The sequence below is a fragment of the Mandrillus leucophaeus genome, unplaced genomic scaffold (assembly GCF_000951045.1).
Source record: "Mandrillus leucophaeus isolate KB7577 unplaced genomic scaffold, Mleu.le_1.0 Scaffold109, whole genome shotgun sequence".
Lineage (NCBI taxonomy): Eukaryota > Metazoa > Chordata > Mammalia > Primates > Cercopithecidae > Mandrillus > Mandrillus leucophaeus.
The window spans coordinates 667,748-681,445 of record NW_012099098.1 but is presented as its reverse complement, the minus strand read 5'-3'; the positions used below and the strand labels follow the sequence as shown (position 1 = coordinate 681,445).

The 13,698-nt window shown below is 54.2% G+C and overlaps 1 protein-coding gene across 2 annotated transcripts in view; it reads left to right on the top strand.

Annotated features, from left to right (window-relative positions):
* The window catches only part of CERCAM (cerebral endothelial cell adhesion molecule), a 19,588-nt gene extending 7,401 nt beyond the window's left edge, over window positions 1-12,187 (top strand). For both annotated transcript variants that reach the window (XM_011987841.1, XM_011987834.1), the window contains exons 6-13: window positions 2,677-2,796; window positions 3,135-3,211; window positions 3,307-3,413; window positions 5,740-5,872; window positions 8,691-8,818; window positions 9,003-9,206; window positions 10,215-10,473; window positions 11,683-12,187. In XM_011987841.1, coding sequence (XP_011843231.1) covers window positions 2,677-2,796; window positions 3,135-3,211; window positions 3,307-3,413; window positions 5,740-5,872; window positions 8,691-8,818; window positions 9,003-9,206; window positions 10,215-10,473 — 1,028 coding nt within the window. In that variant the 3' untranslated portion in view covers window positions 11,683-12,187. The remainder of the gene's footprint in view (window positions 1-2,676; window positions 2,797-3,134; window positions 3,212-3,306; window positions 3,414-5,739; window positions 5,873-8,690; window positions 8,819-9,002; window positions 9,207-10,214; window positions 10,474-11,682) is intronic.
* The last annotated feature ends 1,511 nt before the right edge of the window (window positions 12,188-13,698 follow it).

Genomic DNA, 13,698 nt, shown 5'->3' with positions numbered 1-13,698 from the left:
TTTTTTTTTTTGAGATGGAGTCTTGCTCTATGGCCCAGGCTGGAGTGCAGTGGCACAATCTCAGCTCACTGCAGTGTTGACCTCCCCACCTCAGCTTCCCGAGTAGCTGGGACCACAGGTGCACACTACCATGCCTAGCTAATTATTGTATTTTTCATAGAGATGGGGTTTTGCCGTGTTGCTCAGGCTGGTCTTGAACTCCTGGGCTCAGGTGATCTGCCCCCTCAGCTCCCAAAGTGCTACGATTACAGGTGTGAGTCACCACCCCTGGCTGCGAGACCCCATCTCTACAGGAAAATTTAAAAATTAACCTGGTGTGTTGGCCCACACCTGTAGTCCCAGCTTCTTGGGAGGCTGAGGCAGGAGGATCGCTTGAGCCCAGGAGGTTGAGACTGAAGTAAGCTGTGATCATGCCACTGTACTCCACCTTGGGCAACACAGGATGAGACCCTGCCTCAAAAAAAAAAAAAAAAAGAGAAAGTGTTTGGGTGTGAATGGAATAAATCCAATCCTGGCTGGGTGCAGTGGCTCATGCCTGTAATCTCAGCACTTTGGGAGGCCAAAGCAGGTGGATCACGAGGTCAAGAGAGGGAGACCATCCTGGCTAACACGGTGAAACCCCGTCTCTATTAAAAATACAAAAAATTTGCCGAGCATGGTGGTGGGTGCCTATAGTCCCAGCTACTTGGGAGGCTGAGGCAGGAGAACGGCATGAACGTGGGAGGCAGAGCTTACAGTGAGCCGAGATCGCGCCACTACACTCCAGCCTGGGTGACAGAGTGAGACTCCGTCTCAAAAAAAAAAAAAAAAAAAAAAATCAACAGGATCCAGTCCTGTGGATGAGAGGGAGGAGTGGAGACACTCATGTTGGAGTGAAGCTCTTGAGAAGGCTGCAGAGAATGTGTAATTCTGACCTTGAAGACTATCTGGTGCACGGAGAAGAACTTTGCAGGTGGTCAGGGTAAATTAGAGGTGACGATTTAATTAAGTAATTAGTGGCAGCCGGTAAGGAGGGTGTTGTGATTCTTTGTTTTGTGCTGGAGAAATCTGCAGTGTGCAGACATGCAAGAAGAAATCTTATCAAGTGGAAAAAGTGAGTGAAGGTGAAACAATTGGAGGGGAAAACACAAGCGAAAACAAAAGCATTCTGTTATTTTTCATGTGCTATCCCTGCTTCAAGCGACAGCCCTTGTTAATCGGTCAATGATTTGAAGGAATTCAGTCTCTAACAGCCAGCTATTATATCCCTGCTCTGGGCCAAGCTCTGTGCTCGATGCTGGGAATAGGGTCAGCTTTCATTTGTTTTTTGTTTGTTTGTTTGCTTTTGAGACAGAGTCTTGCTCTGTCACCCAGGCTGGAGTGCAGTGGTGTGACTTTGGCTCACTGCAACCTTTGCCTCCCAGGTTCAAGTGATTCTCCTGCCTCAGCCTCCCAAGTAGCTGGGATTACGGGCAGCCACCACCACACCCAGCTAATTTTAGTATTTTTAGTAGAGATGGAGTTTCACCATGTTGGCCAAGCTGGTCTTGAACTCCTGACCTCAAGTGATCTGCCTGCCTGGACCTCCAAAGGTGCTGGGATTACAGGCGTGAGCTACTGTGCCCCGCCTGGGTTAGCTTTTTAATTGGCACTGTGTGCCTGCCCCTGAGGATAGTTATAATAAAGGTAACAAATATTGGCCAGGTGCAGTGGCTCACATCTGTAATCCCAACAGTTTGGGTGGCCTAGGGGGGGCGGTGGATGACTTCAGGCCAGGAGTTCGAGACCATCCTGGCCAACATGGTGAAACCCCATCTCTACTGAAAATACAAAAATTAGCCAGGTGTGGTGGCGCACACCTGTATTCACAGCTACTCAGGAGGCTGAGGCAGGAGAATCACTCGAACCCGGGAGACAGAGGTTGTAATGAGCCAAGATCACACCGAGGCGGGCAGATCACTAGGTCAGGAGATCGAGACTATCCTGGCTAACATGGTGAAACCCCGTCTCTACTAAAAATACAAAAAATTAGCTGGGCATGGTGGCGGGTGCCTGTAGTCCCAACCACTAGGGAGGCTGACGCAGGAGAATGACGTGAACCTGGGAGGCGTAGCTTGCAATGAGCCACTGCACTGCAGCCTGGGCGACAGAGCGACACTGTCTCAAAAAAAAAAAAGTGACAAATATTGAAGCCCGGGGAAGGCCACTCTGGCTGCCAGGTGAAAGATACTGTGGAAGGGAGCCCCAGAGGGTTTGGGGTGAAGTGGAGGGGTCTGGGGAAAAGGTGATGGCCCTTGGATCTAGGTGGGGTGGTGGGGATCGGGAGAGATGGGGGGATTTAGAGAACAGAGCAGTGGGGCTCACTGCCATCCTGTGGCTGTGGTGGGTGGGAGTTTGCCTGCTCCTGCCTCACCTTGATACCCTGAGGGCAGGGTCTCAGTCTTGCTCACTGCCGTAACCCTGACTTCCAGTGGGTGCCCTGGACAGGTATATTGAATGAATGAACCATCTCAGCAGAACGACCCCTTAGATATTGTGTGAGCCAAGCCCTTTCTCCCTCTGGTCCTACAGGTGGGGAAACTGAGTCCCAGAGAAGACCGACACGGGTAACTGGCATTGCTGGGCCTAGGACCTCTCAGCTGGGTTCTGAGAGCCCCCCCCCCTCCACTGTAGCTCTCACTCAGCCTGTCTCTGCAGGGGTCGCAGTCCACGTGTGCAATGAGCACCGTTATGGGTACATCAATGTGCCTGTGAAATCCCACCAGGGGCTGGAAGACGAGAGGGTCAACTTCATCCACCTGATCTTAGAAGCACTAGGTGAGGGCTGGGGAACTGTTCCACCCGCCTGCTGCCAGGGCTCCATGCCTCCCCATGGTGCCCCTTTCCTTAGGCCCTGTACTGGAGCGGGCATTGGCCTTGGGGTTCCAGCCTTACTGCTAACTCGTTCCATGACTCTGAGAAAGTCCCTTTCCCTGTTGGGCCTCAGTCTCACATCCCTACAATGGGGACAGGTGGATCTTGTGATCTCTGAGGTCCCAGCCTGTGGGGTGTTCTGCTGGGCTGGGGGCAGGAATGAGGCTGGGGGCTAGGACTTCAGGGTGACTGCTAACAGGAGTCAGTAGGGACTCATGCTTGGGGTCTACTTCCCTTTGCAGTGGACGGCCCCCCCATGCAGGCCTCAGCTCACGTGACTCGGCCCTCCAAGAGGCCCAGCAAGATAGGGTTTGATGAGGTAAGTCCCCGAGCCTGTGGGCTCGCTGTTAGGAGGTGAATGGGCCCTCCCCTCCCTCTCCCCTGCACTTACCACCCACCCCCTGCCTCCTCCAGGTCTTTGTCATCAGCCTGGCTCGCAGGCCTGACCGTCGAGAACGCATGCTCGCCTCGCTCTGGGAGATGGAGATCTCTGGGCGGGTGGTGGACGCTGTGGACGGCCGGTGAGGCTGCCTGGGATGGGGCCCTGAGCTCTTGGGGGAGCAGTGTGGTCCATCTCCAAGCCCCCTAGGACTGGGAAAAGCAGACAGGTTGAATGAGTTTCCTGTCCCAGGAAGTATCCAAATAGGGTCTGAGTAATACTTGGTCAGGGAGTTTCGGAGCAGACACACGTGGGAGAAGCCGCCCTCCCACTGCTCACCAGAGGAGGCGAGCACAGTGGCTGAGGCTCCTCGGCCTGGGTTCCAGCTCTACCAGCTATTGAATGTGTGACCTCCAGCCAGCTACCCCCATCTCTCAGCCCTTTTGTATAAATAGCAGATAACTGTGCCCTTCTCTTAGGGTTTTGTGGGTTTAGTGAAGTTAGCCAGGGCCGGGCACGTAGTAAGTTTCCAAAGGTTAGGTATTTTCAGTATTATTACTCTCCATCCTGGACTTGAGTTCCTGGTGGGCGGAGATCGGGAAAGGGCAGCCATGTTCCCCTGGGGAATCCAGAGGCCAGGCTCCTCCAGCCACCGGGGTCCTGTGGCCCCATATGTCGTCTGCTGCTATTTGCTTCAAGTGCTCAGCTCTGTTTTTTTTTTTTAGAGACAGCGTCTCCATCTGTTACCCGGGCGCAGTGCAGTGCCACAAACATGGCTCACTGAAGCCTTAAACTCCTGGGTTCAAGCAATCCTCCTGCCTCAGCCTCTGAGTAACTGGACTATAGGCGTGCACCATCACACCCAGCTAATTAAAAATAATTTTTTTTTTTTTGAGGCAGAGTCTTGCTCTGTCACCCAGGCTGGAGTGCGGTGGCGCAATCTCGGCTCACTGCAACATCCGCCTCCCGGGTTTTAAGTGATTCTCCTCCATCAGCCATCTGAGTAGCTGTGATTACAGGCTTGCATCACCACACCCAGCTAAAAAAAAAAATTTTTTTTCATAGAGACAGGGTCTCACTCTGTTGCCTAGGCTGGTCTTGAACTCCTGGCCTCAAGTGACCCTCCTGCCTCACCCTCTTGAGTAACTGGGACTACAGGCATGCACCACCATGCCCAGCTAATTAAAAAAACTTTTTGGCAGGGCCGGGCACGGTGGCTCACACCTGTGATCCCAGCACTTTGGGAGGCCGAGGAGGGTGGATCGTGAGGTCAGGAGATCGAGACCATCCTTGCTAACATGGTGAAACTCCGTCTCTACTAAAAATACAAAAAGTTAGCCAGGCATAGTGGCTGGCGCCTGTAGTCCCTGCTACTCAGGAGGCTGAGGCTGGAGAATGGCGTGAACCCGGGAGGCGGAGCTTGCAGTGAACCGAGATCACACGACTACACTCCAGCCTGGGCAACAGAGCGAGACTCTCTCAAAAAAAATTTTTTTCTCTCTCTACTAAAAATGCAAAAATTAGCTGGGCGTGGTGGTGGGCGCCTGTAATCTCAGCTACTCAGGAGACTGAGTCAGGAGAATTGCTGGAACCCGGGAGGCAGACAGAGGTTGCAGTGAGCCAAGATCGTGCCGTTGCACTCCAGCCTGGGCTGACAACAGTGAGAGTCTGTCTCAAAAAAACTTTTTGTTTTGGAGAGATGGGGTTTCTCTCTGTTGCTCAGGCTGGTCTTGAACTCCTGGCTTCAAGCAATCCTCCCACTTTGGCCTCCCAAAGCACTGGGATTACAGGTGTGAGACACCATGTCCCCCGAGGTCTCTTGACCATAAGCTATCCATCCTTTGCTTGGGCCTCTGCCCAAGAAGTATCTCTCATGTTCCCACATTTTTCCTAGAGTGCCTCCCCCTCAGGCAGCCCCCTACCATCCCACCCTTTCCTCAAGGGTAACCCCTATCCTATCATATTAGGACACGTCCTAATAGTTATCCTCAGAACTCCTGAGGTGGCCGGGCGTGGTGGCTGACGCCTGTAATCCTAGCACTTTGGGAGGCTGAGGCGGGCAGATCACCTGAGGTCAGGAGTTCGAGACCAGCTTGGCCAACATGGTAAAACCCCGTCTCTACTAAAAAAAAAAAAAAAAAAAAAAAAAAAAAAATTAGCCAGGTGTGATGGTGTGTGCCTGTAATCTCAGCTACTTGTGAGGCTGAGGCAGGAGAATTGCTTGAACCCGGGAGGTAGAGGTTGCAGTGAACTGAGATGGTGCCACTGCAGTCCAGCCTGGGCAACAGTGGCTCCAGTTCCCCAGGTCCAGTCCCTTGACAGCTTCAGGTCACACAAAAGAGTTACAAGGCAGAAACCTTCTTCAAACCCGACTCCAGTGTGACCGTCCCCACCATGCACAGGCCTGGCCCCTCTGGAGGGGTCTCTGGCAGGCACCCCTCACCTGACATCACACCTGTGTCCCTCAGGATGCTCAACAGCAGTGCCATCAGGAGCCTCGGTGTAGACCTGCTCCCGGGCTACCAGGACCCCTACTCAGGCCGCACCCTGACCAAGGGCGAGGTGGGCTGCTTCCTCAGCCATTACTCCATCTGGGAAGAGGTGAGGGCACCTGCTTCCTCCACCCACGGCCTTCGGGGAGAACGGGGCCAGTTTGTTCTATTCACTGCTCTGTGAACGAGTGCATGAATGAAGATATGCATCAAAACCTGGCCAGCAGCTTTCAATCTCCTCTGTGTTCAGCACCCCAGTGGGCACCGCTAAGCGGTACCCGTTTGCATTCTGCAGTCTCTCTTAAGCACCTACTGTGTGCTAGGAGATATTCTGCTGTGAGAACACAGAGGAGGACAGGAACAATGCATATCTGCTCCTTCCTCCAAAAAAGGGATCCCCCTGGGGCTCAGGGACCAGAGGGGGGTTACTGAAACCAAGAAAAAAATCAAGAAAACCAAGCTTGCAGTGGAGGGGAGAGGTGTGGGCCACTTTAAAAGGCACCTGGTGTGGGAGAGGTCAGAGTCGGTGTCGCCATTGAGCGGCAGGGAGAAAGGCCTTCTAGGCAGAGGAGAACAGTGGGTGCCAAGGTCCTGAGGCAGGAAGGTGTTTAGGAGCAGAAAGAAGGAAGCCTGGGACTCAGCATGTGCTCAGTACTTGGCCAGGAAGCCTCAGCCCAGGGGCTGGGAGTGTGAGCGCAGAGGAGAGGTTGCTGGACACGGCTGGAGAGAACAGGGGAACTAAGCCCTCCAAGGGCAGCCCCTCCAGGAGATGGGACATGGATTCCTTGTTTTTATTCTCTGCTATAGCCAAATATATGTGTATGTGTATGTGAGCATCATGGGGTATTTTGTTTTGTTTTTTTTTCCTGAGCTGGAGTATTGCTCTGTCGCCCAGGCTGGAATGCAGTGGTGCAGTCTTGGCTCACTACAACCACTACCTCCTGGGTTCAAGTGATTCTCCTGCCTCAGCCTCCTGAGTAGCTGGGATTACAGGCACCTGCCACCACGCCCAGCTAACTTCTAATCTCAGGTGATCTGCCCGTCTTGGCCTCCCAAAGTGCTAGGATTACAGGGATGAGCCACCACGCTCAACCTATGTTGACTTTTTTACCATCTCAGAACATGGTTCACTACTTTTTTTTTTGAGACAGGGTCTTGTTCTGGCACCCAGTCAGGAGTGCAATGGCTCACCACAGCCCGGACCTCCTGGGCTCAAACAATTATCCCACCTTAGCCCCCCAAGTAGCTGAAACTACAGGCGCGCACCACCACACCCAGCTAAATTTTGTATTTTTTGTAGAGACAAGGTTTCGCCATGTTGGCTAGGCGGCTGGTCTCGAACTCCTGAGCTCAAGTGATTCCACCCACCTCAGCCTCCAAAAGTGCTGGGATTATAGGCATGAGCCAGCGCTCCCGGCTTCACTAATTTCTGAGCTGATTTCCTTTTCTTTTCACAGAAGTTATCAAAAGTAGTTTTCCGAAAGTTATTCTGAAGTAACTTTTCCAAAAGTTATCGAAAGTACTTTTTATTTGGGATATTCGGGGCTGGGGTCTTCCCAATCCCCACCCAGCCCAGCTTCCTTTAGAAAATAGCAGGAGAGGCCGGGCGCAGTGGCTCACGCCTGTAATCCCGGCACTTTGAGAGACCGAGGTGGGTGGATCGCCTGAGGTCAAGAGTTCGAGACCAGCCTGGTCAACATGGTGAAACCCCGTCTCTACTAAAAATACAAAAATTAGCCGGGCATGGTAGCAGATGCCTAGAATCCCACCCAGCTACTCAGGAGGCTGAGGCAGGAGAATTGCTTGAACGGGGGAGGTGGAGGTTGCAGTGAGTCATCATGCCACTTTACTTTACTCCAGCCTGAGCAAGAGCGAAACTCCACCTCAAAAAAAAAAAAAAAAAAAAAAAATTAACTTACCACAGGTCAGGAACCTTAAAAAGGACTGTAAAGAAAGAAAATAGCAGGAGGCCAGGCCAGGTGTGGTGACTCATGCTTGTAATCCCAGCACTTTGGGAGGCTGAGGCGGGCAGATCACGAGGTCAGGAGTTCAAGACCAGTCTGGCCAACATGGTGAAACCTTGTCTCTACTAAAAATATACAAATTAGCCTGGTGTGGTGGCGGGCGCCTGTAATCCCAGCTGCTTGGGAGGCTGAGGCAGGAGAATCACTTGAACCCAGGAGGCGGAGGTTGCAGTGAGCCGAGACCATCTTCTGATGGGAACTCAAGCCTCTCCCCAGCCCCCAGAGGGTTGGGCTTCTGGGCCCAGCTCCTGTCTGTCATGCCTGCACTCAGGCAGCTGGAGGGGTGGGAGGGGAGATGGCTCCTGGCCTTGGCCATGGCTACCTTGGCCTCCACCGTTCCTGCTCCTCTTCCATGCAGCCCCCTGACTTGGGAGGCCATTTCACTCCAGTCTGGGCAACAAGAGTGAAGCTTTGTCTCAAAAAAAAAAAAAGGAAGAAAGAAAAAAAAGAAAAGAAAATTGCAGAAGGCCAAAGTGGCCATCTGGGCCCTGGTGTTCAGCAGATGTGGGTTCGTATCCCAGCTCTGCCACCTCCTGGCTGTGTGTCCTTGGACAGGCACTCTCCCATCCCTGCGTGTCCTCCTCCCTCCTGCAGTTGAGGATCGTCATTTCCTGCCTCCTGAGGGCTCCTGGAGATACGCAGTGGCACAGCCCTGGGGTGCAGTAGCACTCAGGGAATGTGGCAGGGGCCATGGTTACCATCATGATTCTATCTGGAGAGCCTCAGATGCCAGAGTGAGGTTGGGATTTCAGGTCCCGGGCAGTGGGGCCCCCAGCAGGCTTTGGGGCAACTGCATGATGTGGCCAGGCCAACCAAGGCCAGGGAGAGGCTGTGGGCTGCAGCGTGGAGGGAGGGGACAGCTGAACTCTGAAGAGCCATCTCCCACCCCATCGTGTATCACAGGTGGTTGTGAGGGGCCTGTCCCAGGTCCTGGTGTTTGAGGATGACGTGCGCTTTGAGAGCAACTTCAGGGGGAGGCTGGAGCGGCTGATGGAGGATGTGGAGGCAGAGAAACTGCCATGGGACCTGATGTAGGCAGCCTGCGCCCTCAGGGACAGGGGGGCGGGGTGGGCCTCTGGAGTCTGCCTTTTCCTGCTTGGGACCCTGGCCAGCCCCTCCCCCAAGAGCCTGGCCCTGAAGGAACGGGTGCGGGGTGGGGGGTCTCATGATACCCAGGACCTAAGAGAGTCCTGGGCCCCTTGGTGTCACTTTCAGCTACCTCGGGCGGAAGCAGGTGAACCCTGAGAAGGAGGCAGCCGTGGAGGGGCTGCCGGGCCTGGTGGTGGCCGGGTACTCCTACTGGACGCTGGCCTACGCCCTGAGCCTGGCGGGCGCCCGCAAGCTGCTGGCCTCACAGCCTCTACACCGCATGTTGCCTGTGGACGAGTTCCTGCCCATCATGTTCGACCAGCACCCCAAGTGAGACTCTGATGGGGGCCGGGCATGGCAGGGCAGGGGCGTCCCCTCCGGGAACTCACCTCAATCAGTAGGAAGTCCCCTCACTGGGCAGATGGGGAGACTGGGACTGGCAAGGCCAAGTCATTGGCCCAGGAGTGGCTCAGCCTAACCTTAGAGTCAGAACAATCTCAGTGTGTATTTTGCGCAGCGCACGCAGGCTTTTTTTTTTTTTTTTTAAATGGAGTCCTGCTCTGTTGCCCAGGCTAGAATACCGTGGCGTGATTTGGACTCACTGCACCCTCTGCCTCCCAGGTTCAAGCAATTCTCCTGCCTCAGCTTCCCAAGTAGCTGGGATTACAGGCAAATGCCACCACATCCTGCTATTATTCATTTATTTATTTATTTATTTTTGAGATGGAATCTTGCTCTGTTGCCCAGGCTGGAGTGCAGTGGCGCGATCCTGGCTCACTGCAACCTCCGCCTCCCAGGTTCAAGTGATTTTCCTGCCTCAGCCTCCTGGGTAGCTGGGATTACAGGTGCCCGCCAGCACACCCAGCTAACTTTTTTGTATTTTTTAGTAGATATGGGGGTTTTTCCATGTTGGCCAGGCTGGTGTCGAACTCCTTGACCTCAAGTGATCCGCTTGATCACTTGAGTGCTGGGATTACAGGCGTGAGCCACTGTATTTTTGGTAGAGATGGGGTTTCGCCATGTTGGTCAGGCTAGTCTCGAACTCCCGACTTCAGGTGATCTGCCCGTCTCGGCCTCCCGAAGTATTGGGATTACAGGCATGAGCCACCGCGCCCAGCTGCATGCAGTTTTTAATCAAATGACTTCTCTGTTCTCAGCCTCCGTTTCTTCATCTGGAAAATGGAGATAGTAGAAGTGCCACTGCTCAGGGCTGTTGTGAGGACTAGATGACAGGGAGTGAGGTGCTTTGGGCAGGCAAGGTGCCTGGCTCCAGGCAGGCGTGTGAGTGGGGAGTAGGGGCCCGCCTCAGTCCTCCTGAGCTGTCCTCTCACCTTACAGCGAGCAGTACAAGGCACACTTCTGGCCGAGGGACCTGGTGGCCTTCTCCGCCCGGCCCCTGCTTGCTGCCCCTACCCACTATGCTGGGGACGCCGAGTGGCTCAGTGACACGGAGACTTCCTCTCCATGGGATGACGACAGCGGCCGCCTCATCAGCTGGAGTGGCTCCCAAAAGACCCTGCGCAGCTCCCAAAAGACCCTGGACATGGCTGGCAGCAGTGGGCACAGCCTCCAACCCCAGCCTCGAGATGAGCTCTAGGTGAGGATGCATAGACCTTGGCTTGCTCTTCCCTTTGATGGCATGACTATATCTGGGGTTGTTTTCCCCCTTCTCAGCCTTCTCTCTCCCTCTCTCCATCTCTAGCTTTGCCTTTGTGTCCTTTTTTTTTTTTTTTTTTGACGGAGTCTCACTCTGTCACCCAAGTTGGAGTGCAGTGGCCGGATCTCGGCTCACTCCAAGCTCCGCCTCCCAGGTTCACGCTATTCTCCTGCCTCAGCCTCCCAAGTAGCTGGGACTACAGGCACACGCCACCACGCCCGGCTAATTTTTTTTTGTAGTAGAGACGGGGTTTCACCGTGTTAGCCAGGATGGTCTCGATCTCCTGACCTCATAATCCACCCGCCTCAGCCTCCCAAAGTGCTGGGATTACAGGTGTGAGCCACTGCGCCCGGCCATGTTTTTTGTTTTTTTTTTTTTTTGAGACGGAGTCTCGCTCTGTTGCCCAGGCTGGAGTGCAGTAGTGTGATCTTGGCTCACTGCAACCTCCACCTCTCGGGCTCAAGCAATTCTCCTGCCTCAGCCTCCCTAGTAACTGGGATTATAGGCACCCACCACCAGGCCTGGCTAATTTTTGTATTTTTATTTTTATTTATTTACTTATTTTGAGATGGAGTCTTGCTCTGTCGCCTAGGCTGGAGTGCAGTGGCATGATCTCAGCTCACTACAACCTCTGCCTCCCGCGTCCTGGGTTCAATCAATTCTCCTGTCTCAGCCTCCCGAGTAGCTGGGACTACAGGCGCCCGCCACCACGCCCAGCTAAATTTTGTATTTTTAGTAGAGACAGGGTTTCATCATGTCAGCCAGGCTGGTCTTGAACTCCTGACCTCGGGTGATCTGCCCGCCTCGGCTTCCCAATGTGCTGGGATTACAGGTGTGAGCCACCACACCTGGCTTTTTGTATTTTTAGTAGAGACAGGGTTTCACCATGTTGGCCAGTCTGGTCTTCAACTCCTGACCTCAAATGATCCGGCTGTCTCAGTCTCCCAAAGTGCTGGGGATTACAGGCGTGACCCACTCTGCCTGGGCTCTGTGTCTGTCTCTAATTGTACCTTCAGCTGTCTCTGCATCCCTTTCTAGCTCTTCCTCTCTCTGCCTGTCTCTGCCTCTGTTTTCCTATATCTGTTGGTATCTGTCTCTCTCTGATTCTGTCTAATTCTCTTTCTCTTCCTGCTCCTCCTGTCCCACCAGGTCCGGGTGATGACTGCAAAGGAGTGCCCAGGAGCAGGCCACTACTGCCCAGAGAGCAGAGGAGGAGGTCGTTGGCAGGGACCGCAGATCCAGTCAGACCTGGCCACCACCTTGGGCATGGTCACTCTGCCCTCTGGACCTGTCTTTCATCAGGAGAAACCACTCAGAGATGGATCCCATTCCCTAAAGGTCTCACCGCAAAGGAATAGGACTTCCAGGCCCTTTGACCCTGCCTGGCCTGATTCAGGGCCTGGTGGCCCCCAGCCTTCTGTTTCAAGCTGGGCATACCCTATGCGCCCTTCCCTCCCTAAGGACTCAGCTGAGGGATCCCTCTGCCCCCTTCTACCTCCACCTCAGCACCCTCCCCCAGCTTGATGTTTAGGTCTCCCCAGCACCCTCCTCCCTGGCTGGTGCAAAGTACAAGAGAGGTAGAGGACGACCCTTGCAGACTTGTTGCCCAGCACACAGTAGGCCCTCAATAAAAGCCATTTGCACTTTAAATATATATACACATATGTGTGTGTGTGTGTATATATATATAGACACAGGGTCTCCCTCCATTGCCCAGGCTGAAGTGCAGTGGCGCAAACCCAGCTCACTGCAGCCTCAACCTCCTGGGCTCAAGCGATCCTCCTGCTTCAGTCTCCCACATAGCTGGACCACAGGCATGTGCCACCACGCCTGGCTAAATTTTATTTTGTATTGTAGAGCCTGGGTTTTGCATGTTGCCCAGGCTGGTCTCAAACTCCTGGGCTCAATCTACCCACCTTGGCCTCCCACAGTGCTGGGATGAGAGGCTGTGAGCCACTGCACCCTGCCACTTTATATATGTATATATATATTTGTTTGTTTTTAAGATGGAGTCTCACTCTGTCACCCAGGCTGGAGTGCAGTGGCGCGATCTCAGCTCACTGCAGCCTCCGCCTCTTGGGTTCAAGTGATTCTCCTGCCTCAGCCTTTCTAGTAGCTGGGATTACAGGCATGCGCCCCCTCGCCCAGCTAATTTTTATATTTTTACTTCATATTTTTTAACTCATGGCTGAGCCTCTGTATCTCAGCTGGCATGGGAGGAGGCTTCCTGATCTATGGTTGAGCAATTAGAGGGAGAGAGACGGGAGGACAGGCGAGGAGTCAGGCCGATCCAGCATCGCCTCTGTGCTGGGTGATCTTGGGTGGGTGTCATCCCTTCCCTGGGCCTTAGTCTACACTTTGGTCATTGTGGCTGGTTGGGTATAGAGTGGCCTGGCCTGAGTCTGGCCCACAGTGAGTGCTCACCCAGTGGGGCGGATGTAGTCATCCCCGAAGTCATTACCAGCCTCACCTTGCTGGTCAGGGTGGGCCCAGCCAGTCCAAGGGCTGCTGATATCCCCCAGCTCTTTGGATCATCTCTTGTGCAGCTGAAACCTTGACTTAGGGGAAGAGGAACCCCCTGGGAGGGGCTGGGGGAGATCCTGGGTTCCCCTCTGGCGCTAACCAGTGTGGCCACCAGAGGGCGCAAGGAGGCAGAGCCTGTACTTGGACAGGCTGCTCCCTGCTGGGTTGGGGTCAACACCAGGAAGGGAGCGTGGGCCATAGTGAAGCTCCCCTTGGTGCTGGGGCGACCCGCAGCAGCTGATGGGAACTGCAAGCCTCTCCCCCACCCCCAGAGGGTCGGGCTTCTGGGCCCAGCCACTGTGTGTCATGCCTGCACTCCGGCAGCCGGAGGGGTGGGAGGGGAGATGGCTCCCGGCCTTGGCCACGGCTGCCTTGGCCTCCACACGTGCAGGACTGTGGCACCGATATCTCCAGGCTCCCCGTTCCTGCTCCTCTTTCATGGCGGCCCCCGGACTTGGTTGTGTGAACACCCTGGTCTTGGCAGAGTCCAAGAGGCACTCCCTGAAGTTGGCGTATCCCTTGGCTCTGTCCTGGGCATGAGGTCCAGTACCTGGCACGGCTGTTTGAAGGACCTTGGGCGGGAGCTGTGGACTCGGTGCTTTATTCGTTCTAAGATGAAAGCCATTCATTCTTTTTTTTTTT